This window comes from Oncorhynchus tshawytscha, linkage group LG30 (assembly GCF_018296145.1).
Source record: "Oncorhynchus tshawytscha isolate Ot180627B linkage group LG30, Otsh_v2.0, whole genome shotgun sequence".
Classification (NCBI taxonomy): Eukaryota; Metazoa; Chordata; class Actinopteri; order Salmoniformes; family Salmonidae; genus Oncorhynchus; species Oncorhynchus tshawytscha.
Genome location: NC_056458.1, coordinates 51696735 through 51724127, shown reverse-complemented (window position 1 = coordinate 51724127; position 27393 = coordinate 51696735). Strand labels below are relative to the sequence as shown.

At 44.8% G+C, this 27393-nt stretch overlaps 1 protein-coding gene across 1 annotated transcript; it reads left to right on the top strand.

Annotated features, from left to right (window-relative positions):
- Positions 1 to 27063, top strand: fgl1b (fibrinogen like 1B). The gene is made up of 10 exons (XM_042309763.1): positions 1 to 87; positions 1616 to 1692; positions 1910 to 2046; positions 2820 to 2902; positions 10566 to 10725; positions 11696 to 11793; positions 15653 to 15741; positions 19876 to 20001; positions 21067 to 21131; positions 26559 to 27063. The coding sequence occupies exons 2-10, from the start codon at positions 1633 to 1635 to the stop codon at positions 26743 to 26745; spliced, it is 1005 nt and encodes a 334-aa protein (XP_042165697.1). The 5' UTR covers positions 1 to 87; positions 1616 to 1632; the 3' UTR covers positions 26746 to 27063.
- Positions 27064 to 27393: the final 330 nt, after the last annotated feature.

Here is a 27393-nt window from a genome sequence, read left to right as displayed (position 1 = left end):
TATAACGGGCACAGTATCTGAACACACTGCACCTAGAAGACAGACCTTCTTTAACTCACCAACGGAAGAAACGCTGAAGAAGTTAAGGTAGGCTCTAGATATCCATGTTTCTGTTTTTATAAACTTTATGTTAAATGGGAAATATTAAACTATTTCATATATTCAATTCTATGTAATGTAGCCTAATATCAGTGTTACTTTTTAGCCTAGATACAGAGCATTTGGAAAGTATACAGACCCCTTGGCTTTTTCCACAGTTTGTTACCTCACAGCCTTAGTTTAAAATTGATTAAATTGTTTTTTTCAATCTACACACAATACCCCATAATGACAAAGCAAAAACTGAAATATCCCATTTACGTAAATATTCAGACCCTTTACTCAGTACTTTGTTGAAGCACCTTTGGCAGTGATTACAGCATGGATTCTTCTTGGGTCTGACGCTACAAGCTTGGCGCACCTGTATTTGGCGAGTTTCTCCCATTCTTCTGTCAGGCTGGAAGGGGAGCGTCGTTGCACAGCTGTTTTCAGGTCTCCCCAGAGATGTTCCATCGGTTTCAAGTCCAGACTCTGGCCGGGCCACTCAAGAACATTCAGAGACTTGTCCCGAAGCCAGTCCTGCGTTGTCTTGGCTGTGTGCTTAGGGCCATTGTCCTGTTGGAAGGTGAACCTTCGCCCCAGTCTTAGGTCCTGAGCACTCTGGGGCAGGTTTTCATCAAGGATCTCTCTGTACTTTGCTCCGTTCGTCTTTCCCTCAATTCTGACAAGTCTCCCAGACAATGCCGCTGAACAACATCCCTACAGCATGACACTGAACCACCATGCTTCACCGTAGGGATGGTGCCAGGTTTCCTCCAGACGTGACACTTAGAATTCAGGCCAAAGACTTCAGTCATGGTTTCATGAGACCAGAGAATCTTGTATCTCTTGGTATTAGAGTCTTTAGGTTCCTTTTGGCAAACTCCAAGCGGCTGTCATGTGCCTTTTACTAAGGAGTGGCTTTTGTCTGGGCACTTTAGCATAAAGGCCTGATTGGTGGAGTGCTGCAGAGATGGTTTTCCTTCTGGAAGGGTCTCCCATCTCCACAGAGGAACTCTAGAGAGCTCTTTTAGAGTGACCACAGGGTTCTTGGTCATCTCCCTGACTGCTCAGTTTGGCCAGGCAGCCAGCTTTAGGAAGTCTTGGTGGTTCCAACTGTCAACTGTAAGACCTTATATAGACAGGTGCCTTTCCAAAAAATGTCCAATCAGTTGAATTTACCACAGGTGGAAAAAACATCTCTATGATGATCAATGGAAACAGGATGCACCTGAGCTCAATGTAGAGTCTAATAGCAAAGGATCTGAATACTTATGTAAGAAAGGTATTTCTGTTGTTTACTTTTTATACATTTGTAAAAATGTCTAAAAACCTGTTTTCGCTTATTCATTATGGGGTAATGTGTGATGAGGTAAAAACATTTATTTAATCCATTTTAGAATAAGGCGTAACAGAATGTGGAGAAAGTGAAGGGGTCTGAATACTTCCTGAATGCCCTGTACCTGCTACGTAGCCCTGTTGATAGATTAAATAGAGTTTAGCCTTTCATATTCGTTATTATTTTATCTTGTTATAGACTTCTAACTGAAGATCATGTCTCTGATGCTACTGCTGGTGTTGGTGTGCCAAACCATGGCGTCACCTCGACTCTCAGTATGTACCAATCACTGTGGGGAGCATTCTAAGCATACCATTCGCTGACTCTGTAGTCTTCCTTAGGCCCAGCTTCCTTTCAACAAGAAAGGGTGCTTTTGGGAAGCTTCTGTTTACTGCATACAAAGCCAATTTCTCTTTGGGGACACCATGATTTGATTTATTGATTGATTGAGTGAGTGAGTGATTGATTTAAATGTCCTCTATCTCCCACGAGGCATCAGACCCCTGTGTTCTAGAACTAGAGGAGTTGAGACGTGATGTCCGTATTCTGGAGAACAAACTGTTGATCGGAGTGTGGCAGCTCAACCATGTCAAGACACACAGCTACATCATCACCCCCCCACTACCCAGGTGTAGCATGACACACTACTTCTCTGTAGCTTGTATTCTGTTGAATCTCCCTGAACATAACATTATGGAGTCTCCCCTTCTAATCCTCCCTGGCCCCAACCCTGCTCTGACCCTGACCCCAACCCTGACCCCAACCCTGCCTCTGACCCTGACCCCAACCCTTCCTCTGACCCTGACCCCAACCCTGACCTCAACCCTGTCCCTGACCCCAACCCTGCCTCTGACCCCAACCCTGTCTCTGACCCCAACCCTGCCTCTGACCTCAAACCTGCCTCTGACCCTGACCTCAACCCTGACCCCAACCCTGCCTCCAACCCTAACCCCAATCCTGCCTCTGACCCTGACCCCAACCCTGACCCCAATCCTGCCTCTGACCCCAACCCTGCCTCTGACCCTGACACCAACCCTGACCCCAATCCTGACCCCAACCCCTCTGACCCTGACCCCAACCCTGCCTCTGACCCTGACCCCAACCCTGACCCCAACCCTGCCTCCGACCCTAACCCCAATCCTGCCTCTGACCCCAAGCCTGACCCCAATCCTGCCTCTGACCCCAACCCTGCCTCTGACCCCCACCCTGCCTCTGACCCCGACCCTAACCCCAATCATGCCTCTGACCCTGACCCCAACCCTGACCCCAATCCTGCCTCTGACCCTGACCCTAACTCTAACCAGTATTTCAATCTTTCGGGGAGAATTGGATATGGAAAAAAGCTAATTTCCTTTGCTTTATGCACGGACAATAAAGTAAAATTCTTCTTCTTCCTGACCAGTAACTCTACCTTCAACCTAACAGAGGAATACAGGACAGGAGCCTCTCTGCCTCCAGCAGGAAGCCTCATCGTACATGACAAGGGTGAGAGATTCATAGCCTTGTTTTGCCAACTCCTACAGTATAGTCATCATTGTCAATGACCAAGACAACACTTAAACTGATTTGGGATCAGGCTAAGAGGCTACATCCTCCGTTAGCCAACAGATCTGACCCATTGGCTTACAGCTGCGCTAGGGTCGGACAATGAGAAATGTGTTGTTCTCCGAATTGTCTAGCAGTCATTCAATATTCTCGGTGTAACAGTTGGGATAATGGGACAATTCGGAGTACAACGCATTTCTCATCCCTCTATAGAGGTATGTTTTCCCGAGCCGTATGTTGTGCTGGCTCCGTGGTGTCCTAATCTACACAGGAAGCCTGTCTGACCCTAGTGCAGCTGTAAGCAAGCGGATCTGCTAGCTACATCCTCCGGGAACCTTTCAACATTGTCTACTGTATGGCTGTGTCACCAGTATCTTCTGAGAACACAATATGGACACAAGGAGACACTACCAGGTGTAGAAAGAGTTGAACTCTACATCAGCTCTGTTCTGTTCCAGGCCACACTATTCTATAACACCTCATGACAACAGGAGGTGTAGAATCACCAAATCTATTCTTGTGTTTCTCATTCAAAACATTTCAGGCTATTTGTGTCTATTTCTATTTCAACTATTTCAGTTGACTTTATACAGTAGGGCAAAAAAGTATTTAGTCAGCCACCAATTGTGCAAGTTCTCCCACTTTAAAAGATGAGAGAGGCCTGTAATTTTCATCATAGGTACACTTCAGCTATGACAGACAAAAGGAGAAAAAAAATCTAGAAAATCACAAGGTAGGATTTTTAAGGAATTTATTTGCAAATTATGGTGGAAAATAAGTATTTGGTCACCTACAAACAAGCAAAATTTCTGGCTCTCATAGACCTTCTTTAAGAGGCTCCTCTGTCCTCCACTTGTTACCTGTATTAATGGCACCTGTTTGAACTTGTTATCAGTATAAAAGACACCTGTCCACAACCTCCAACAGTCCAAATCTCAGACCGGCCAATAAAAATAAAAGATTAAGATGGATAAAAGAACACAGACACTGGACAGAGGAACTCTGTCCTCTGGACAGAGGACAGAAGGCCAGCATCCCGGAGACACCTCTTCACTGTTGATGTTTAGACTGGTGTTTTGTGGGTACTATTTAATGAAGCTGCCAGTTGAGGACTTGTGAGGTGTCTGTTTCTAAAACTAGACACTCTAATGTACTTGTCCTCTTGCTCAGTTGTGCACCGGGGCCTCCCACTCCTCTTTCTATTCTGGTTAGAGACAGTTTGTGCTGTTCAGTGAAGGGAGTAGTACACAGCGTTGTACGAGATCTTCAGTTTCTTGTGATTTTCTTGCATGGAAAAGCCTTCATTTCACAGAACAAGAAAAGACTGACGAGTTTCAGAAGAAAGGTCTTTGTTTCTGGCCATTTTGAGCCTGTAATCGAACCCACAAATGCTGATGCTCCAGATACTCAACTAATCTAAAAAAGGCCCGTTTTATTGCTTCTTTAATCAAGACAACAGATTTCAGCTGTGCTAACATAATTGCAAAATGGTTTTCTAATGATCAATGAGCCTTTTAATGATAAACTTGGATTAGCTAACACAACGTGCCATTGGAACACAGGAGTGATAACGGGCCTCTGTACATCTATGTAGATATTCCATAAAAATAAAATCTGCCGTTTCCAGCTACAATAGTCATTTACAACACTAACAATGTCTACACTGTATTTCTGATCAATTTGATGTTATTTTAATGGACAAAAAAATTGCTTTTCTTTCTAAAACAAGGACATTTCTAAGTGACCAAAACCTTTTGAACGGTAGTGTACAGATACAATACAGGAACATGGACACAAGCAGAGGAGGCTGGTGGAGGAGCTATAGGAGGATGTGCTCATTGTAAAAACTGGAATGGAATGAATGGAACGGCATCAAACACATCATTTATTTATTCCATTCCAGCCAATGAGCCTGTCCTCCTATAACTCCTCCCACCAGTCTCCTCTGCTCCTCTTGGAAACTTCTCTGTTTCTGGTAAAAGAAAACCACATCCTGTTTCTGGTAAAAGAAAACCACATCCTGTTTCTGGTAAAAGAAAACCACATCCTGTTTCTGGTAAAAGAAAACCACATCCTGTTTCTGGTAAAAGAAAACCACATCCTGTTTCTGGTAAAAGAAAACCACATCCTGTTTCTGGTAAAAGAAAACCACATCCTGTTTTTGTCCATTTTGCTTGCCAAATTTCTACAATTTCTGCCAAATTTCTACATAGTTTGTTCTAAAAAAAATATCTAATCAAATACGCTATCGGTCAAAAGTTTTAGAACACCTACTCATTCAAGGGTTTTTCTTTATTTTTACTATCTTTTTCATTGTAGAATAATAGTGAAGACATCAAAACTATGAAATAACACATATGGAATCATGTAGTAAGCAATAAAGTGTTAAACAAATCAAATTATATTTCATTTGATGTCGCTCTTGTCTCTGATCCACCTCTACGCATACGCCACCATTCTGTATACTTCTGGCCCTTCTTTGGACACTGTGTTAACAAACCTCCAGACGAGCTTCAATGCCATACAATACTCCTTACATGGCCTCCAGCTGCTCTTAAATGCTAGTAAAACTAAATGCATGCTCTTCAACCGATCACTGCCGCACCTGCTCGCCCGTCCAGCATCACTACTCTGGACGGTTCTGACTTAGAATATGTGGACAACTACAAATACCTAGGTGTCTGGTTAGACTGTAAACTCTCCTTCCAGACTCACATTCAAACATCTCCAATCCAAAGTTAAATCTAGAATCTAGAATCTAGAACCTATTTCGCAACAAAGCATCCTTCACTCATGCTGCCAAACATACCATTGTAAAACTGACGATCCTACCGATCCTTGACTTCGGCAATGTCATTTACAAAATAGCCTCCAACACTCTACTCAGCAAATTGAATGCAGTCTATCACAGTGCCATCCGTTTTGTCACCAATGCCCCATATACTACCCACTACTGCGACCTGTACGCTCTCGTTGGCTGGTCCTCGCTTCGTACTCATCGTCAAACCCACTGGCTCCAGGTAATCTACAAGACCCTGCTAGGTAAAGTCCCCCTTATCTCAGCTCGCTGGTCACCATAGCAGCACCCACCTGTAGCACGCGCTCCAGCAGGTATATCTCTCCAGTCACCCCCAAAAACCATTTCTTCCTTTGGCCGCCTCTCCTTCCAGTTCTCTGCTGCCAATGACTGGAACGAACTACAAAAATCTCTGAAACTGGAAACACTTATCTCCCTTACTAGCTTTAAGCACCAGCTGTCAGAGCAGCTCACAGATCACTGCACCTGTACATAGCCCATCTATAATTTAGCCCAAACAACAACCCCTTCCACTACTGTATTTATTTATTTATTTTGCTCCTTTGCACCCCATTATTTTTATCTCTACTTTGCACATTCTTCAACTGCAAATCTACCATTCCAGTGTTTTACTTGCTATATTGTATTTACTTTGTCACCATGGCCTTTTTTTTGCCTTTACCTCCCTTATCTCACCTCATTTGCTCACATCGTATATAGACTTATTTTTCTACTGTATTATTGACTGTATGTTTGTTTTACTCCATGTGTAACTCTGTGTCGTTGTATGTGTCGAACTGCTTTGCTTTATCTTGGCCAGGTCGCAATTGTAAATGAGAACTTGTTCTCAACTAGCCTACCTGGTTAAATAAAGGTGAAATAAAAAATAAATACAAAAGTTCGTGATGAACTCAACTGGTGAGCCTCTTTAGCAGATGGTTCCATGGACACACTGATTTCAATGTCCTTCGCCAAGGTCAGATTACTTTCAGTTATCAGTCTCTTTTGTGTAGCTTCACTCCGTAGCCCACATTCTAGTCTGTCTCTAATGATGTCATTTAGAACACCATTAAACTCACAGTGTTCTGATAGTTTCTTTAATGCAGCATCAAACATTGGCCCTGATCCTCCCTCTTCCTGATGTCTCCTGTGGAGCCTGAACCTTTCAGCATTAACTAGTGGTTCTGGTGAAAAATATCCTTTAAGTATCTCCACAATATCCCCGTACGTCGTATTGGTGCACAATTGGCCTAGCGTCGTCCAGGTTAGGGAGGGTTTGGCCGGTAGGGAAATCCTTGTCTCATCGCGCACCAGCGACTCCCGTGGCGGGCCGGGCGCAGTGCGTGCTAACCAAGGTTGCCAGGTGCACGGTGTTTCCTCCGACACATTGTTGCGGCTGGCTTCCGGGTTGGATGACACCTGTTCTTTCTGGCTGTGGTAGGCTGCCTAGTAAATTACATTTATTTGGCCCCAATACACACAAAAAAATTTAGCCACAATGTTGTCCTCATCAATGTCATTTACAAGAACAAAATATTTAAACCGTTCTGGATATGAGCTCCACTGCTCAATAGTTTCATCAATCTGTCCGATGTTTCCAACAATTACAGCTCCTGATTCTCACTCGCTTCAATAGTTTCCTCAGTCACGTGATCTTCATTCCCTTCAGTATGGTCCTCAACCAGATCAATAGTTTCCTCAGTCACGTGATCTTCATTCCCTTCAGTATGGTCCTCAACCAGATCAATAGTTTCCTCAGTCACGTGATCTTCATTCCCTTCAGTATGGTCCTCAACCAGATCAATAGTTTCCTCAGTCACGTGATCTTCATTCACTTCAGTATGGTCCTCAACCAGATAAATAGTTTCCTCAGTCACGTGATCTTCATTCCCTTCAGTATGGTCCTCAACCACAGCAATATGTTCCTCAGTCACGTGATCTTCATTCACTTCAGTATTGTCCTCAACCAGATCAATAGTTTCCTCAGTCACGTGATCTTCATTCACTTCAGTATTGTCCTCAACCAGATCAATAGTTTCCTCAGTCACGTGATCTTCATTCACTTCAGTATTGTCCTCAACCAGAGCAATATATTCCTCAGTCACGTGATCTTCATTCACTTCACTCATTGACGTTTCCCCCTCAAGTTCGCTCATTTAGCAGTTTTTAATTCCAAAGTTCGTCTTCACAGTTGAATAAATGTCCTTTCCGTTAATCGCAGTTTTTATTGGTTCCTTTTTAATCACGTTATTTTCCCGCTCCGACGTTTGTCTCGAGTCTTTTTCTGCCGCCCATGACGATGTTAACTCTCTCTGTCTTAGCTAGCTCGGCTATGTACTTGCCTCTGCTAGCAATACACTGTGCTAACATTAGCCTAGACTGTACCACAGAAAATAACCGTTTTAAACAGTTGAAAAAAATGACTTCTTCCAGACAGAATAGTTCCTGTAGATTCAGACTTACTCATCTTCCAGACAGAATAGTTCCTGTAGATTCAGACTTACTCATCTTCCAGACAGAATAGTTCCTGTAGATTCAGACCTACTCATCTTCCAGACAGAATAGTTCCTGTAGATTCAGACCTACTCATCACCAATCTTTTGTCTCGTGGGTTTCATAACCACGTCTGTATAACAATTCAATAACGATGAGATGGGAGACAGGAATCAGTTCAACCATTTATCTGGAATGTGATCACCTCAACACATATACAAACCCCCATGATGCTCTGCAGCACAAGCCCAATATACAACAAATACTTAAATAAATATGTAAATGGACACTAAACAAAACTCATAGAGGAATTTAAATGTTCGGTTCTTGAAAGTAGGGCCATGGGACAGGGTCAGAAAGGTCAGTATGTTTGATACCTGGTTACAGAGGTGACATAACAAGCATCAGGTCCATTATAACACAGTGAAGTAGGACCATGGGACAGGGTCAGAAAGGTCAGTATGTTTGATACCTGGTTACAGAGGTGACATAACAAGCATCAGGTCCATTATAACACAGTGAAGTAGGACCATGGGACCATGGGTCCATTATAACACAGTAGGACCATGGGACAGGGTCAGAAAGGTCAGTATGTTTGATACCTGGTTACAGAGGTGACATAACAAGCATAAGGTCCATTATAACACAGTGAAGTAGGACCATGGGACAGGGTCAGAAAGGTCATTATAACACAGTGAAGTAGGACCATGGGACAGGGTCAGAAAGGTCAGTATGTTTGATACCTGGTTACAGAGGTGACATAACAAGCATAAGGTCCATTATAACACAGGGAAGTAGGGCCATGGGACAGGGTCAGAAAGGTCAGTTACATCAGGTCCATTATAACACAGTGAAGTAGGGCCATGGGACAGGGTCAGAAAGGTCAGTATGTTTGATACCTGGTTACAGAGGTGACATAACAAGCATCAGGTCCATTATAACACAGTGAAGTAGGACCATGGGACAGGGTCAGAAAGGTCAGTATGTTTGATACCTGGTTACAGAGGTGACATAACAAGCATAAGGTCCATTATAACACAGTGAAGGTAGGGTCATGGGACAGGGTCAGAAAGGTCAGTTACATCAGGTCCATTATAACACAGTGAAGTAGGACCATGGGACAGGGTCAGAAAGGTCAGTATGTTTGATACCTGGTTACAGAGGTGACATAACAAGCATAAGGTCCATTATAACACAGTGAAGTAGGGCCATGGGACAGGGTCAGAAAGGTCAGTTACATCAGGTCCATTATAACACAGTGAAGTAGGGCCATGGGACAGGGTCAGAAAGGTCAGTATGTTTGATACCTGGTTACAGAGGTGACATAACAAGCATCGGGTCCATTATAACACAGTGAAGTAGAGGTGGGAGCTAAAAGCAGACATGGACAGTGAGATGGTGTGAGGAGGTCAGGGGTCAAACACTAGATCAGGACAGGTAGAAATGGCAGGGCTGGAAATAGACAGAGACACATTCTGATCATGGCTCAGACCTGACCTGAGACACCCAAACAGAAGATATTATAGAAAAGTCATGTCCAATAGGCTATATGCTATTGTAGCGACCCGCACAGACAGCTGTGTGTTATGTGTTAGGCTATTAGTTGGTTGTGTTGTACTTACCAGTACCCAGTGTTCGCGGGGTCCGACATGCCAATCAACCTGCTATCTGCCAATCACGGGAATGCCTGGAATGTTCTGATGCTGGGCATCCTGGCGGTTGGCGGAGTGGCGTGAAGGGAGGTTGGGCAGGGGGGTGGGGCATTGGAAGTTAAGACCAGGTTTAGCCTTTGTTCTCTCTCTTACGTCTGGGCTTCACAAGAGAAGGTCACGCTTGGTTTGTGGGGTATCTTTCATTTATTTGGCGTGGGCTACGGCCAAACAGTAGCCTGTGTTAAGTTGGGTTAATAAACTGTCAATTCGTAAACTCAATTCTCTGTCTGGACAATTGTTCCTTTATGATCTAGTCAGGTCATTACACTATATTCTATTCTACTGTATTTTAGTCAATACCATTCCGACATTGCTCATTCTAATATTTATGTATTTCTTAATTCCATTCTTTCATTTTTAGATTCATGTTTATTGTGGTATGTTGTTAGGTATTACTGCACTGTTGGAGATAGGAACACAAGCATTTCGCTATACCTGCAATAACATCTGCTAAATACGTGTATGTGACCAATAAAATGTGATATTATTTGTTTAAATAATATATTTTTTTATGGTAATTGAGTGTTACACCTTTTCAGTAAAATGTGCCTTCATAGTAAGTTGTGATAATATATCTGCGTGTGTCACTTCTCACCTCCAGACTGCTCTGAGCTGTATGACAGACAGAGGCCAGACTCCGGGTTTTACCGGATCAGACCTAGAGTGGATCAGGAGCCGGTCCTAGTCTTCTGTGACATGGAAGATGGAGGGGGATGGACTGTTATACAGCGACGAAGACATGGCAGGGTTGACTTCAACAGGTGTGTGTGTGTGTGTGTGTGTGTGTGTGTGTGTGTGTGTGTGTGTGTGTGTGTGTGTGTGTGTGTGTGTGTGTGTGTGTGTGTGTGTGTGTGTGTGTGTGTGTGTGTGTGTGTGTGTGTTGTGTGTGTGTGTGTGTGTGTGCAATCTTTGGAAAGCTGGCCTGTTTAACCTCTGCAATCAGCTAGTAGTTTATCACATCAGCACTGTGGCATCCAGCTGCTGTGTTTCAAATCAAATTGTATTAGTCCTCCTCCTTTCCCTGTAGTCCACAATCATCTCCTTTGTCTTGATCACGTCAGCATAGTGATGCAAGGGGAAGCAGTAAGTGTGAGACTTTAACCAGTGAATGTTCTCTCCTCCATAGAGACTGAACCAGTGAATGTTCTCTCCTCCATAGAGACTGAACCAGTGAATGTTCTCTCCTCCATAGAGACTGAACCAGTGAATGTTCTCTCCTCCATAGAGACTGAACCAGTGAATGTTCTCTCCTCCATAGAGACTGAACCAGTGAATGTTCTCTCCTCAATAGTGTCTGAACCAGTGCATGTTCTCTCCTCCATAGAGACTGAACCAGTGAATGTTCTAGACTGAACCAGTGAATGTTCTAGACTGACCCAGTGAATGTTCTCTCCTCCATAAAGACTGAACCAGTGAATGTTCTAGACTGACCCAGTGATTGTTCTAGACTGACCCAGTGAATGTTCTCTCCTCCATAGAGACTGAACCAGTGAATGTTCTAGACTGATCCAGTGAATGTTCTCTCCTCCGTAGAGACTGACCCAGTGAATGTTCTAGACTGAACCAGTGAATGTTCTCTCCTCCATAGAGACTGACCCAGTGAATGTTCTAGACTGAACCAGTGAATGTTCTCTCCTCCATAGAGGCTGAACCAGTGAATGTTCTCTCCTCCATAGAGACTAACCCAGTGAATATTCTAGACTGACCCAGTGAATGCTCTCTCCTCCATAGAGACTGGGTGGACTACAGAGACGGGTTTGGAGACTTTAAGCTGTGGAACGATGAATTCTGGCTGGGCAACGAACACATCCATTCTCTGGTGAAGGAAGGTAAGATGTGGGGCCATATGTAGGCTGTCAACCCTAACACAATGAGAGGCTTGATACATACGGCCCCAGAACACATTCACTCTCTGGTTTTAGGGCGGCAGATAGCCTAGCGGTTAAGGGCCAGTAAGAGCCGGTAAGGGCCATTAAAAGCCAGTAAGGACCAGTAAGAGACGGTAAGGGACGGTAAGAGACAGTAAGGACCAGTAAGGGACAGTAAGAGCCAGTAAGGGACAGTAAGAGCCAGTAAGGACCAGTAAGGGACAGTAAGAGCCAGTAAGGGACAGTAAGGGACAGTAAGAGCCAGTAAGGGACAGTATGGGATGGTAAGAGCCAGTAAGGGACAGTAAGGGACAGTAAGGGCCAGTAAGGACCAGTAAGGGACAGTAAGAGCCGGTAAGGGACAGTAAGAGCCAGTAAGGACCAGTAAGGACCAGTAAGGACCAGTAAGGGACAGTAAGGGACAGTAAGAGCCGGTCTCCTGTGTCCCCGCATGCTCTCCCTTATGTCAGGAATTAGGCATTTTCCCATGTTTACTACCGTATGTACTGTAGGCTATGTTTACTTGTCACACTGCACAGTAGCCTAATAAACAAATGTAGGTGGCTTATATCTTTAAAATACTTTATTATCCAAATGTATAAGCATGTACTGTACAGTACTGTATTTCTTCATCAGTATCTTTATTCTTCGTTAATAAAATAATGATAAAAATACTCTTTCAAAATGCAGATGTTGATTTAGTTATGGATCCATAACGAATTACTATGGGAATAAATATCACTGATTTACAGAAATATTGGAATCCTCCAATCCTCTTCTGCTGTAGCCTACTCCCGACCATCACGTTGTACAGCGCCATATTTTCCATTCCATCCTGACGGAAACCCGGAGGATTTCATTTTTCTCGGGAATAAAAACACCATAATATTAATCAAATTAATTAAGGCAAGTTTCTTAAAATCAGTCCCATATACTATGTTATTTCAAAACAGGTTTTATATTCTCTGGTAATGCCAATATGGGAGACTATCAAATGCTTCTCAAAGATGCCCTCTGGTGGTCAAACTAGCACTAACTAGCATTAATGGTAAAAATGGCCGACAATTAAAAAAGGTGCCACAGAATGCTGCAGCAGCACTAAAGGTGCAGTATGGCGCAACTTTTAAAGGAGGAACCACTGTGTGTGTGTGTGTGTGTGTGTAATAACGTGTATGTGTGTGTTTAATAATGTGTGTGTGTAATAATGTGTGTGTGCGTGTGTGTGTAATAGTGTGTGTGTGTAATAGTGTGTGTGTGTGTGTAATAACGTGTGCGTGTGTGTAAATACTTGTGTGTGTGTAATAGTGTGTGTGTGTATGTGTAATAACGTGTGTGTGTAATATGTGTGTGTAATAATGTGTGTGTGTAATAATGTGTGTGTGTAATATGTGTGTGTGTGTAATAATGTGTGTGTGTAATAATGTGTGTGTGTGTGTAATAATGTGTGTGTGTAATATGTGTGTGTGTAATAATGTGTGTGTGTGTAATAATGTGTGTGTGTAATATGTGTGTGTGTGTGTAATAATGTGTGTGTGTAATATGTGTGTGTGTAATAATGTGTGTGTGTAATGTGTGTGTGTGTAATAATGTGTGTGTGTAATATGTGTGTGTGTAATAATGTGTGTGTGTGTAATAATGTGGGTGTGTAATAATGTGTGTGTGTAATATGTGTGTGTGTGTAATAATGTGTGTGTGTAATAGTGTGTGTGTGTAATAATGTGTGTGTGTGTGTAATAACGTGTGTGTGTGTGTAAATACTTGTGTGTGTGTAATAATGTGTGTGTGTGTGTAATATGTGTGTAATAATGTATATATGTGTGTGTGTGTAATAATGTGGGTGTGTAATAATGTGTGTGTGTAATATGTGTGTGTGTGTAATAATGTGTGTGTGTAATAATGTGTGTGTGTGTGTAATAATGTGTGTGTGTAATATGTGTGTGTGTGTAATAATGTGTGTGTGTGTAATAATGTGTGTGTGTAATAATATGTGTGTGTGTGTAATAATGTGTGTGTGTAATAATGTGTGTGTGTAATATGTGTGTGTGTGTAATAATGTGTGTGTGTAATAGTGTGTGTGTGTAATAATGTGTGCGTGTGTGTAATAACGTGTGTGTGTGTGTAAATACTTGTGTGTGTGTAATAATGTGTGTGTGTGTGTAATATGTGTGTGTGTAATATATGTGTGTGTGTGTAATAATGTGGGTGTGTAATAATGTGTGTGTGTAATATGTGTGTGTGTGTAATAATGCATACCACCCTGCATACCACTGCTGGCTTGCTTCTGAAACTAAGCAGGGTTGGTCCTGGTCAGTTCCTGGATGGGAGACCAGATGCTGCAGGAAGTGGTGTTGGAGGGCCAGTAGGAGGCACTCTTTCCTCTGGTCTAAAAAATATCCCAATTCCCCAGGGCAGTGATTGGGGACACTGCTATGTGTAGGGTGCTGTCTTTCGGATGGGACGCTAAACGGGTGTCCTGACTCTCTGAGGTCATTAAAGATCCCATGGCACTTATCGTAAGAGTAGGGGTGTTAACCCCGGTGTCCTGGCTAAATTCCCAATCTGGCCCTCAAACCATCACGGTCACCTAATAATCCCCAGTTTACAATTGGCTCATTCATCCCCTCCTCTCCACTGTAACTATTCCCCAGGTCATTGCTGCAAATGAGAACATGTTCTCAGTCAACTTACCTGGTAAAATAACGGATAAATAAAAAATAAAAAATAAAAAAAAATGTGTGTGTAATAATGTTTGTGTGTGTAATATGTGTGTGTAATAATATGTGTGTGTAATAACGTGTGTGTGTAATATGCATGTATGTGTATGTGTGTGTAATAATGTGTGAATGTGTATGTGTGTGTGTATGTGTGTGTAATGTGTGTGTAATGTGTGTGTGTGTGTAATGTGTGTGTATGTGTGTGTAATGTGTGTGTGTGTGTGTGTGTGTGTGTGTGTGTAATGTGTGTGTATGTGTGTGTAATGTGTGTGTGTGTGTGTGTGTAATGTGTGTGTATGTGTGTGTAATGTGTGTGTATGTGTGTGTAATGTGTGTGTATGTGTGTGTATGTGTGTGTAATGTGTGTGTATGTGTGTGTAATGTGTGTGTGTGTGTGTGTATGTGTGTGTAATGTGTGTGTGTGTGTGTGTATGTGTGTGTAATGTGTGTGTATGTGTGTGTATGTGTGTGTATGTGTGTGTGTATGTGTGTGTATGTGTGTGTAATGTGTGTGTATGTGTGTGTATGTGTGTGTAATGTGTGTGTATGTGTGTGTATGTGTGTGTATGTGTGTGTAATGTGTGTGTATGTGTGTGTATGTGTGTGTAATGTGTGTGTATGTGTGTGTATGTGTGTGTAATGTGTGTGTAATGTGTGTATGTGTGTGTATGTGTGTGTATGTGTGTGTATGTGTTTGTATGTGTGTATGTGTGTGTAATGTGTGTGTATGTGTGTGTATGTGTGTATGTGTGTGTATGTGTGTGTATGTGTGTATGTGTGTGTATGTGTGTGTAATGTGTGTGTAATGTGTGTGTATGTGTGTGTATGTGTGTGTAATGTGTGTGTATGTGTGTGTATGTGTGTGTATGTGTGTATGTGTGTGTATGTGTGTGTATGTGTGTAATGTGTGTGTATGTGTGTATGTGTGTGTATGTGTGTGTAATGTGTGTGTATGTGTGTATGTGTGTGTATGTATGTGTGTGTAATGTGTGTGTATGTGTGTGTATGTGTGTATGTGTGTGTAATGTGTGTGTATGTGTGTAATGTGTGTGTATGTGTGTAATGTGTGTGTATGTGTGTAATGTGTGTGTGTGTGTGGGTTTGAGGTGAGAACCTGGTGAAGATAGATCTGATGGACTGGAGCGGAGCCAAGACTCATACCTACTACCAGAACTTCAGGATCACAGATGAGAAGGTAAGAAACTCTGATCACTGTGTATAGTCTGGGGGAGGAGAAGGTAAGACACTGAACACTGTGTATAGTCTGGGGAGGAGAAGATAAGACACTCAGAACACTGTGTATAGTCTGGGGGAGGAGAAGGTAAGACACTGAACACTGTGTATAGTCTGGGGAGGAGAAGATAAGACACTGGCTGTGTAATGGTCTGTGGGATGGCTGGTAATGGTCTGTGGGATGACTGGTAACAGTCTGTGGGATGACTGGTAACAGTGTGGATGGCTGTGTATGTGGTCTGTGGGATGGTTTGTACAGACTGTGGATGGCTGGTAACAGACTGTGGGATGGCTGGTAACAGTCTGTGGGATGGCTGGTAACGTTCTGTGGGATGGCTGGTAACAGTCTGTGGGATGGCTGGTAATGTCTTTGGGATGGCTGGTAACAGTCTGTGTGGATGGCTGGTAACAGTCTGTGGGATGGCTGGTAACAGACTGTGGGATGGCTGGTAACGTTCTTTGGGATGGCTGGTAACGGTCTGTGGGATGGCTGGTGTCTGTGGGATGGCTGGTAACGGTCTGTGGGATGGCTGGTAACAGTCTGTGGGATGGCTGGTAACGTTCTTTGGGATGGCTGGTAACGGTCTGTGGGATGGCTGGTAACAGTCTGTGGGATGGTTTGTAACAGTCTGTGGATGGCTGGTAACAGACTGTGGGATGGCCAGTAACAGTCTGTGGGATGGCTGGTAACGTTCTGTGGGATGGCTGGTAACAGTCTGGGGGATGGCTGGTAAGTTCTTTGGGATGGCTGTGTAACAGTCTGTGGGATGGCTGGTAACAGTCTGTGGGAACACTGTGAGTCTGGGGATGGCTGGTAAGTTCTGGGATGGCTGGTAAGTCGGTCTGTGGGATGGCTGGTAACGTTCTTTGGGATGGCTGAAGATAAGGTCTGTGGATGGCTGGTAACAGTCTGTGGGATGGCTGGTAACGTTCTTTGGGACTGGCTGGTAACGTCTGGGATGGCTGGTAACAGTCTGTGGGATGGCTGTGTAACAGTCTGTGGGATGGTTTGTAACAGTCTGTGGGATGGCTGGTAACAGACTGTAAGGGATGGCTGGTAACAGTCTGTGGGATGGCTGGTAACGTCTGTGGGATGGCTGGTAACAGTCTGTGGGATGGCTGGTAACGGTCTGTGGGATGGCTGGTAACGTTCTGTGGGATGGCTGGTAACGGTCTGTGGGATGACTGGTAACAGTCTGTGGGATGGCTGGTAACGGTCTGTGGGATGGCTGGTAACAGTCTGTGGGATGGCTGGTAACGGTCTGTGGGATGGCTGGTAACAGTCTTTGGGATGGCTGGTAACAGTCTTTGGGATGGCTGGTAACAGTCTGTGGGATGGCTGGTAACAGTCTGTGGGATGGCTGGTAACAGTCTGTGGGATGGCTGGTAACAGTCTGTGGGATGGCTGGGATGGCTGGTAACAGACTTTGGGATGGCTGGTAACAGACTTTGGGATGGCTGGTAACAGACTTTGGGATGGCTGGTAACAGTTCTTTGGGATGGCTGGTAACAGACTTTGGGATGGCTGGTAACAGACTTTGGGATGGCTGGTAACGTTCTTTGGGATGGCTGGTAACAGACTTTGGGATGGCTGGTAACAGACTTTGGGATGGCTGGTAACAGACTTTGGGATGGCTGGTAACAGACTTTGGGATGGCTGGTAACAGACTTTGGGATGGCTGGTAACGGTCTGTGGGATGGCTGGTAACGGTCTGTGGGATGGCTGGTAACAGTCTGTGGGATGGCTGGTAACAGACTTTGGGATGGCTGGTAACAGACTTTGGGATGGCTGGTAACGGTCTGTGGGATGGCTGGTAACGGTCTGTGGGATGGCTGGTAACAGTCTGTGGGATGGCTGGTAACGGTCTTTGGGATGGCTGGTAACAGACTTTGGGATGGCTGGTAACAGTCTGTGGGATGGCTGGTAACAGACTTTGGGATGGCTGGTAACAGACTTTGGGATGGCTGGTAACAGACTTTGGGATGGCTGGTAACAGACTTTGGGATGGCTGGTAACAGACTTTGGGATGGCTGGTAACAGACTTTGGGATGGCTGGTAACAGACTTTGGGATGGCTGGTAACAGACTGTGGGATGGCTGGTAACAGACTGTGGGATGGCTGGTAACAGACTTTGGGATGGCTGGTAACAGACTGTGGGATGGCTGGTAACAGTTTGGGATGGCTGGTAACAGACTGTGGGATGGCTGGTAACAGTCTGTGGGATGGCTGGTAACGACTCTTTGGGATGGCTGGTAACAGACTGTGGGATGGCTGGTAACGTTCTTTGGGATGGCTGGTAACAGACTGTGGGATGGCTGGTAACAGACTTTGGGATGACTGGTAACAGTCTGTGGGATGGCTGGTAACAGACTGTGGGATGGCTGGTAACAGACTGTGGGATGGCTGGTAACAGACTGTGGGATGGCTGGTAACAGACTTTGGGATGGCTGGTAACAGACTTTGGGATGGCTGGTAACAGTCTGTGGGATGGCTGGTAACAGACTGTGGGATGGCTGGTAACAGTCTGTGGGATGGCTGGTAACAGTCTGTGGGATGGCTGGTAACAGACTTTGGGATGGCTGGTAACAGACTTTGGGATGGCTGGTAACAGACTTTGGGATGGCTGGTAACAGACTTTGGGATGGCTGGTAACAGACTGTGGGATGGCTGGTAACAGTCTGTGGGATGGCTGGTAACAGACTGTGGGATGGCTGGTAACAGACTTTGGGATGGCTGGTAACAGACTTTGGGATGGCTGGTAACAGACTGTGGGATGGCTGGTAACAGTCTGTGGGATGGCTGGTAACAGTCTGTGGGATGGCTGGTAACAGACTTTGGGATGGCTGGTAACAGTCTGTGGGATGGCTGGTAACAGACTTTGGGATGGCTGGTAACAGACTTTGGGATGGCTGGTAACAGACTTTGGGATGGCTGGTAACAGACTTTGGGATGGCTGGTAACAGACTTTGGGATGGCTGGTAACAGACTTTGGGATGGCTGGTAACAGACTTTGGGATGGCTGGTAACAGACTGTGGGATGGCTGGTAACAGACTTTGGGATGGCTGGTAACAGACTTTGGGATGGCTGGTAACAGACTTTGGGATGGCTGGTAACAGACTTTGGGATGGCTGGTAACAGACTTTGGGATGGCTGGTAACAGACTTTGGGATGGCTGGTAACAGACTTTGGGATGGCTGGTAACAGTCTGTGGGATGGCTGGTAACAGACTTTGGGATGGCTGGTAACAGACTTTGGGATGGCTGGTAACAGACTGTGGGATGGCTGGTAACAGTCTGTGGGATGGCTGGTAACAGACTGTGGGATGGCTGGTAACAGACTTTGGGATGGCTGGTAACAGACTGTGGGATGGCTGGTAACAGTCTGTGGACTTCTGATTGAACTAATTTCATTATCTTTAGTAGTCGTAGGGGCTACTCTGTCAGGTGGACAGAAAGTATTTAAAAGACAGATCTGTCTGACACTTTTACTTTTAATTAATTTGTACAAATTTCCACTTTGACATTATGGGGTACTGTGTGTCGGCCGGTGACGAAAGAACATCTAAATTTAAGCTATTTTAATATCAGGCTGTAACACAACAAAATGTGGGAAAAGTCAAGGTGTGTGAATATTTTCTGAAAAGCCTCTACTTCCTGTAGATTATACACATTTTCTGATCTCTATGAAGTTCAAATGGTTGGAGACGTGAAACCAGTCATACAGTATGGCAGCATATTGAAACACGCTAGCACGTTAGCACGTTAGCTTTCCCACAGTAAAGTATAGGAAATGCATGGGCCATTATGCATAATTTAAATCATACGGCCTTTTCACTTGCAGAAATGTCTTTAATTTATAGGCTACCGAGACTTTCTCTGTTTCCTTTAAGTATCGTGTTCAATACCAGTCACTATCAGTATCGACCGTCAGTAGGTCTAATAACAAATATTCAACTGCCAATCGACTGTTAGTTCCCTTCAGTTGGCATAGCCTACATGGTACTACTGTACTCTAACCTTAACTATCTACCCCCTGTACCTCCCTTCCCTTTCCTCCCCTCTCTCTCCCTCTCCCTCTCCTCCCCTCCTCCCCAGGATAGCTATCGTCTATGGTACGGTGTGCATAGCGGTCGTGGAGGAGATGCTTTATCAGGAGGAAGGGGGATGGTGGAGCAGTGGTCTTCCTCTCTCAGTGGGATGCAGTTCAGCACCAGAGACCAGGTTAGTCACAGCTACCCAATCAATCAACCAATTATTCCCAGGTTAGTCACAGCTATCTAATCAATCATTCCCAGATTAGTCACAGCTAACTAATCAATCATTCCCAGGTTAGTCACAGCTATCTAATCAATAAATCATTTCCAGGTTAGTCACAGCTATCTAATCAATAAATCATTCCCAGGTTAGTCACAGCTACATAATCAATAAATCATTACCAGGTTAGTCACAGCTATCTAATCAATAAATCATTACCAGGTTAGTCACAGCTATCTAATCAATAAATCATTTCCAGGTTAGTCACAGCTATCTAATACATCATTCCCAGGTTAGTCAGAGCTACCTAATCAATAAATCATTTCCAGGTTAGTCACAGCTACATAATCAATACATCATTCCCAGGTTAGTCAGAGCTACCTAATCAATAAATCATTCCCAGGTTAGTCACAGCTAAATAATCAATAAATCATTACCAGGTTAGTCACAGCTACATAATAAATACTTCATTCTCAGGTTAGTCACAGCTATCTAATCAATAAATCATTACCAGGTTAGTCACAGCTATCTAATCAATAAATCATTCTCAGGTTAGTCACAGCTATCTAATCAATAAATCATTACCAGGTTAGTCACAGCTATCTAATCAATAAATCATTAAAACACTCATAGTGTATTGAGCACAGTGAAAACACTCATAGTGTATTGAGTACAGTGAAGACACTCATAGTGTATTGAGCACAGTGAAGACACTCATAGTGTATTGAGCACAGTGAAGACACTCATAGTGTATTGAGCACAGTGAAGACACTCATAGTGTATTGAGCACAGTGAAGACACTCATAGTGTATTGAGCACAGTGAAGACACTCATAGTGTATTGAGCACAGTGAAGACACTCATAGTGTATTGAGCACAGTGAAGACACTCATAGTGTATTGAGCACAGTGAAGACACTCATAGTGTATTTAGCACACTGAAAACACTCAGTGTATTTAGCACACTGAAATGCACTACAATTTGGTAGTGAAAAGCAGAATGTAAACATGTGTTATCCTGATGATTCCTATAGGACCATGACCGCTACCTACAGGGCAGCTGTGCCCAGGAGAACAGAGGAGGCTGGTGGTACAACAGGTGGGTGAGGAGACAAATGTAGCCTCTCGCTTCTCCAATTTCAGCTTTTTCATTTGCAAATAATTAGTAAACGTTTCTAAAAACACATATTAATTCCACTTTGACATTATGGGGTGTTGTGAGATCGTCAGTGACACAACATCTCAACATCATCCATTTGATGTTCGAATTTTTGTCAAATATATCATAAATGTGACTGGTGGAGTTATGTCACACATACAGCTAACTTAAACATATGGAAAATTCTGCTCTACCCAAAATCACAACCAACTAATTGCAGCATCACCACAGAAACGGAGGAGGCAAGTGGAAGGAGGAAAAAGTAAGGAACTTGTCTGTCGGCTCTACATTAAAGACAATAATTAGTTAAAGATTATTGTGATAAATAAAAAAGGATGAATAAATTGACAGCCATATAGATTGCAAAATAGTTGGGAAGAGATTTTCGATGTGCCGATTCCATGGCACATGATTTACGAACTGGTACACAGAACAACACCGGATTCAAAACGTAGTTTTCTAATTTAAATGATTATACAAACTTCTCTATATGGGGGATACAACCTTTCCAGCTCTGCCTATTTTGTTGTGAAGAGACATAATCACTAGATAATTTGTTTTGGTACCGTCCTTATGTAGCTAGTTTTTGGATCGATGTTCAGGAATGGCTGAAGATTTGTAATATTTACCTGGAGCTAACTCTGCAGACAGCACTACTGGGTGATCTGGAAAGTCATAGTCAATCAATCAATTATATAATAATACTTACTTAATACTTAATAATACTTTTAGTAAAAATATGAATCTTTAATGTATAATCTGTAGAAAGTATGAGAATGGAAAGGTTCAAGACTTTTGTGAAACATTACATCACAGTTATATACAGTGTGGCAATAACATTGATAGAACCAACAATCTATCTGCAATATTAACAAGTGCATTTAAAGGTCCATTTGATTCAGTACTTTTGATTTTAGTTGAGATAGAGACGTGAAATTATTAATGTGTATACACAAACTGATTCTATAATTGTGTTTGGTTGTCAACGCAACCAAATATCACCATTTGAAGGAGATGTATCTTCTGATTGGATAGTTCCATCTGTACCACTGACTTAGTTGTGATTGGATAGTTCCACCTGTACCACTGAGTTATTTCTGATTGGATAGTTCCATCTGTACTACTGACTTAGTTCTGATTGGATAGTTCCATCTGTACCACTGACTTAGTTGTGATTGGATAGTTCCATCTGTACCACTGACTTAGTTGTGATTGGATAGTTCCATCTGTACCACTGAGTTAGTTCTGATTGGATAGTTCCATCTGTACCACTGACTTAGTTGTGATTGGATAGTTCCATCTGTACCACTGAGTTAGTTCTGATTGGAAGGTCCATCTGTACCACTGACTTAGTTGTGATTGGATAGTTCCATCTGTACCACTGACTTAGTTCTGATTGGATAGTTCCATCTGTGTCACGCCCTGGTCGAAGTATTTTGTGTTTATCTTTATTTATTTGGTCAGGCCAGGGTGTGGCATGGGTTTTTGTATGTGGTGTGTATATATGGGGGATTGTAGCTAGTGGGGTGTTCTAGATAAGTCTATGGCTGTCTGAAGTGGTTCTCAATCAGAGGCAGGTGTTTATCGTTGTCTCTGATTGGGAACCATATTTAGGCAGCCATATTCTTTGAGTTTGGTGTGGGTGATTGTCCTTAGTGTCTTTGTTCCTGTCGCTGTGTTAGTTGACACAAGTATAGGCTGTTTCGGTTTTCGTTACGTTTATTGTTTTGTAGTGTTTTGTGTGTATTCGTGTTATGTTTGTTTGATTAAACATGGATCGCAATCTACACGCTGCATTTTGGTCCGACTCTCCTTCACCACAAGAGAACCGTTACAGAATCACCCACCACAAACGGACCAAGCAACGTGTCAACAGGCAGGAGCAGCCCAAAGAGGAGATGCGTAAGAAGGATTTCTGGACATGGGAGGAGATCCTCGACGGGAGAGGACCCTGGGCTAAACCAGGGGAGTGTAGCCGCCCAAAGGTGAAACAGGAGAAGAGGCAACAGAGGCAGCAGCAGAGGAGCAGCAGCAGCTACAGTGGGAGAGGTTGCACCACCTGGAGAAATGGACATGGGAGGAGGAACTGGACGGTAAAGGAACCCTGGGATCAGCCTGGAGATTATTGTCGCCCCAAAGCCGAGCTGGAGGCAGCAAAAGCAGAGAGGCGGCATTATGAGGAGCTAGCACGGCAGAGCGGATGGAAGCCCGGGAGTCAGCCCCAAAAAATTCTTGGGGGGGGGGCTCATAGGGAGTATGGCTACGCCAGGTAGGAGACCTGCGCAAACTCCCTGTGCTTACCGGGGGGCTAGAGAGACCGGGCAGGCACCGTGTTATGCAGTGGTGCGCACGGTGTCCCCAGTGCGGGTGCATAGCCCGGTGAGGTATATTCCAGCTCCTCTGATCGGCCGGGCTAGAGTGGGCATCGAGCCAGGTAAGGTTGGGCAGGCTCGGTGCTCAAGAGCTCCAGTGCGCCTGCACGGTCCGGTCTATCCAGTACCACCTCCACACCCCAGCCCTCCGGTAGCAGCTCCCCGCACCAGGCTTCCTGTGCGTGTCCTCGGTCCAGTACCACCAGTACCAGCACCACGCATCAGGCCTACAGTGCGCCTCGCCTCTCCAGCGCTGTCGGAGCCTTTCTCCTCTCCTGCGCTGCCGGAGTCTCCCGCCTATCTAGCGCTGTTAGAGCTTTCCTCATCTCCAGCGCTGCCGGAGTCTCCCGCCTGTTCAGCGCAGCCAGAGCCTTCCTCCGACACAGCGCTGCAGGAGTCTCCCGCCTGTTCAGCGCAGCCAGAGCCTTCCTCCTCTACAGCGCTGCCGGAGTCTCCCGCCTGGTCAGCGCAGCCAGAGCTGCCAGTCTGCATGAAGCAGCCAGAGCCGTCAGTCTGCATGGAGCAGCCAGAGATGTCAGTTTGCATGAAGCAGCCAGAGCTGTCAGTTTGCATGAAGCAGCCAGAGCTGTCAGTCTGCATGGAGCAGTCAGAGCTGTCAGTCTGCATGAAGCAGCCAGAGATGTCAGTCTGCATGGAGCAGCCAGAGCTGTCAGTCTGCAAGGAGCTGTCAGTCTGCAAGGAGCTGTCAGTATGCAAGGAGCTGTCAGTATGCAAGGAGCTGCCAGTCTGCAAGGAGCTGCCAGTCTGCAAGGAGCTGCCAGTCTGCAAGGAGCTGCCAGTCTGCACGGAGCTGCCAGTCTGCACGGAGCTGCCAGTCTGTAAGGAGCTGCCAGTCTGTAAGGAGCTGCCAGTCTGCAAGGAGCTGCCAGTCTGCACGGAGCCGCCAGAGCTGCCAGTCTGTAAGAAGCCGCCAGAGCTGTCAGCCTACATGGAGCAGCCAGAGCCGCCAGTCAGCGTGGAGCAGCCAGAGCCGCCAGTCAGCATGGAGCAGCCAGATCTTTCAGTCTGCCAGGATCCGCCAGTCAGCCAGACTCTTCCAGATCCGCCAGTCAGCCAGACTCTTCCAGATCTGCCAGTCAACCAGACTCTTCCAGATCTGCTAGTCAACCAGACTCTTCCAGATCTGCTAGTCAACCAGACTCCTCCAGATCTGCTAGTCAACCAGACTCTTCCAGATCCGCCAGTCAGCCGGGATCTGCCAGAACTGCCAGTCGGCCAGGATCCGCCAGTCGGCCAGTATCCGCCAGTCAGCCAGGATCCGCCAGTCAGCCAGGATCTGCCAGATCCGCCAGTCAGCCAGGATCTGCCAGTCAGCCGGGATCTGCCAGTCAGCCAGGATCTGCCGAAACCACCAGCCAGCCAGGATCTGGTAGATTTATCTACATGCCTGAGCTTCCTCTCACTCCTGAGCTTCCTCTCACTCCTGAGCTTCCTCTCACTCCTGAGCTTCCCCACAGTCCCGAGCTGCCTCAGTCCCGAGCTGCCCCTCAGTCCCGATCTGCTCCTCAGTCCAGTGGGTTTCTGGGTGAGGACTACTAGGCCATGGTCGGCGGCGAGGGTGGACTATCCAGGGACGCGAGGAGAGGGGACTAAGACATTAATTGAGTGGGGTCCACGCCCCGCGCCGGAGCCGCCACCATGGACAGACGCCCACCCGGACCCTCCCTATTTGTTTTGAGGTTCGTTCGGGAGTCCGCACCTTAGGGGGGTTCTGTCACGCCCTGGTCGAAGTATTTTGTGTTTATCTTTATTTATTTGGTCAGGCCAGGGTGTGGCATGGGTTTTTGTATGTGGTGTGTATATATGGGGGATTGTAGCTAGTGGGGTGTTCTAGATAAGTCTATGGCTGTCTGAAGTGGTTCTCAATCAGAGGCAGGTGTTTATCGTTGTCTCTGATTGGGAACCATATTTAGGCAGCCATATTCTTTGAGTTTGGTGTGGGTGATTGTCCTTAGTGTCTTTGTTCCTGTCGCTGTGTTAGTTGACACAAGTATAGGCTGTTTCGGTTTTCGTTACGTTTATTGTTTTGTAGTGTTTTGTGTGTATTCGTGTTACGTTTGTTTGATTAAACATGGATCGCAATCTACACGCTGCATTTTGGTCCAACTCTCCTTCACCACAAGAGAACCGTTACAATCTGTATCACTGACTTAGTTCTGATTGGATAGTTCCATCTGTACCACTGACTTAGTTGTGATTGGATAGTTCCATCAGGAAAGGGAGGAGCCTAGCACTATGGAACATACAGAAAGGGAGGAGCCTAGCTCTATGGAACATAAGGAAAGGGAAGAGCCTAGCACTATGGAACATACAGAAAGGGAGGAGCCTAGCTCTATGGAACATAAGGAAAGGGAAGAGCCTAGCACTATGGAACATACAGAAAGGGAGGAGCCTAGCACTATCGAACATAAGAAAAGGGAGGAGCCTAGCTCTATGGAACATAAGGAAAGGGAAGAGCCTAGCACTATGGAACATACAGAAAGGGAGGAGCCTAGCACTATCGAACATAAGAAAAGGGAGGAGCCTAGCTCTATGGAACATAAGGAAAGGGAGGAGACTAGCACTATGGAACAAACGGAAAGGGAGGAGACTAGCACTATGGAACAAACGGAAAGGGAGGAGACTAGCACTATGGAACAAATGGAAAGGGAGGAGCATATGGCTCTGTGTCCATCTCTTTCTCTTGGCTGGGCTTAACAGAGTGTAACATTATAAATGTCTATGTCCCCCTCTGTGTATCCAATCAGATCTCCCTCCTGGCAGCGCTGGGCAAACCTAGTGCTCCAACTCTGTACATGTCGTGTCCCTTTCCTCCTCCCTATCCAGCTGTCATGTCTTCCTGTCTGTCACTCTCTCTTTATCCGTATTGCTTACTATCTCTTGGCTGCACTTGATAAGCTCTAACACTGTAATGTATTTCTCTCGCCCTGTACTCAGAACTCAGTACGTGTTGTGTGTTCACCTGTCTCTCCAGGTGTCATGCAGCCAACCTGAATGGGAAGTTCTACCGCGGCGGAGTCTACAATGGTCTCTATGACAACGGTGTGGTGTGGGGCACCTGGAGAGGCCTGTGGTACTCCCTCCGACACACCACCATCAAAATACGGCCCCTGCTCTCCCTGGACAGCCTGGCAGGCAGCGGAGCAGGGCCAGATGGGTAGAGGGTCCAGGAAATACTGAGGCTTCAGCCAGCGCTAGGCCTCAACACATGGAGCCAGTCAACCACCGAATCACCTGCAGTAGAAAGTATTAGGGGCTTTAAAAAACATTATTTTAAAAATATATTTTCATTTATTATTTGTTATTTTCCAAATCTTTTGTCAAATTCTTTGTAAATATATAAAATGTTAATGAGGCTTTGTCTTCCCAGTTTCATAGTATTGTTGACACATTAAGGTCACAGCAGGGGAATGATGTAGTTCAGACGTATATGTTTTGAACTAAATGCAATTCTGCAATAATAATAAATGAGAGTTATAAACTAACACGTCTCTCTGATGTTTAAATGAGCAGTATAAACTAACACGTCTCCCTGATGTTTAAATGAGCAGTATAAACTAACACGTCTCCCTGATGTTTAAATGAGCAGTATAAACTAACACGTCTCCCTGATGTTTAAATGAGCAGTATAAACTAACACGTCTCCCTGATGTTTAAATGAGCAGTATAAACTAACACGTCTCCCTGATGTTTAAATGAGCAGTATAAACTAACACGTCTCCCTGATGTTTAAATGAGCAGTATAAACTAACACGTCTCCCTGATGTTTAAATGAGCATTTAATCCACAGAATCCACAGAATCCCTGTG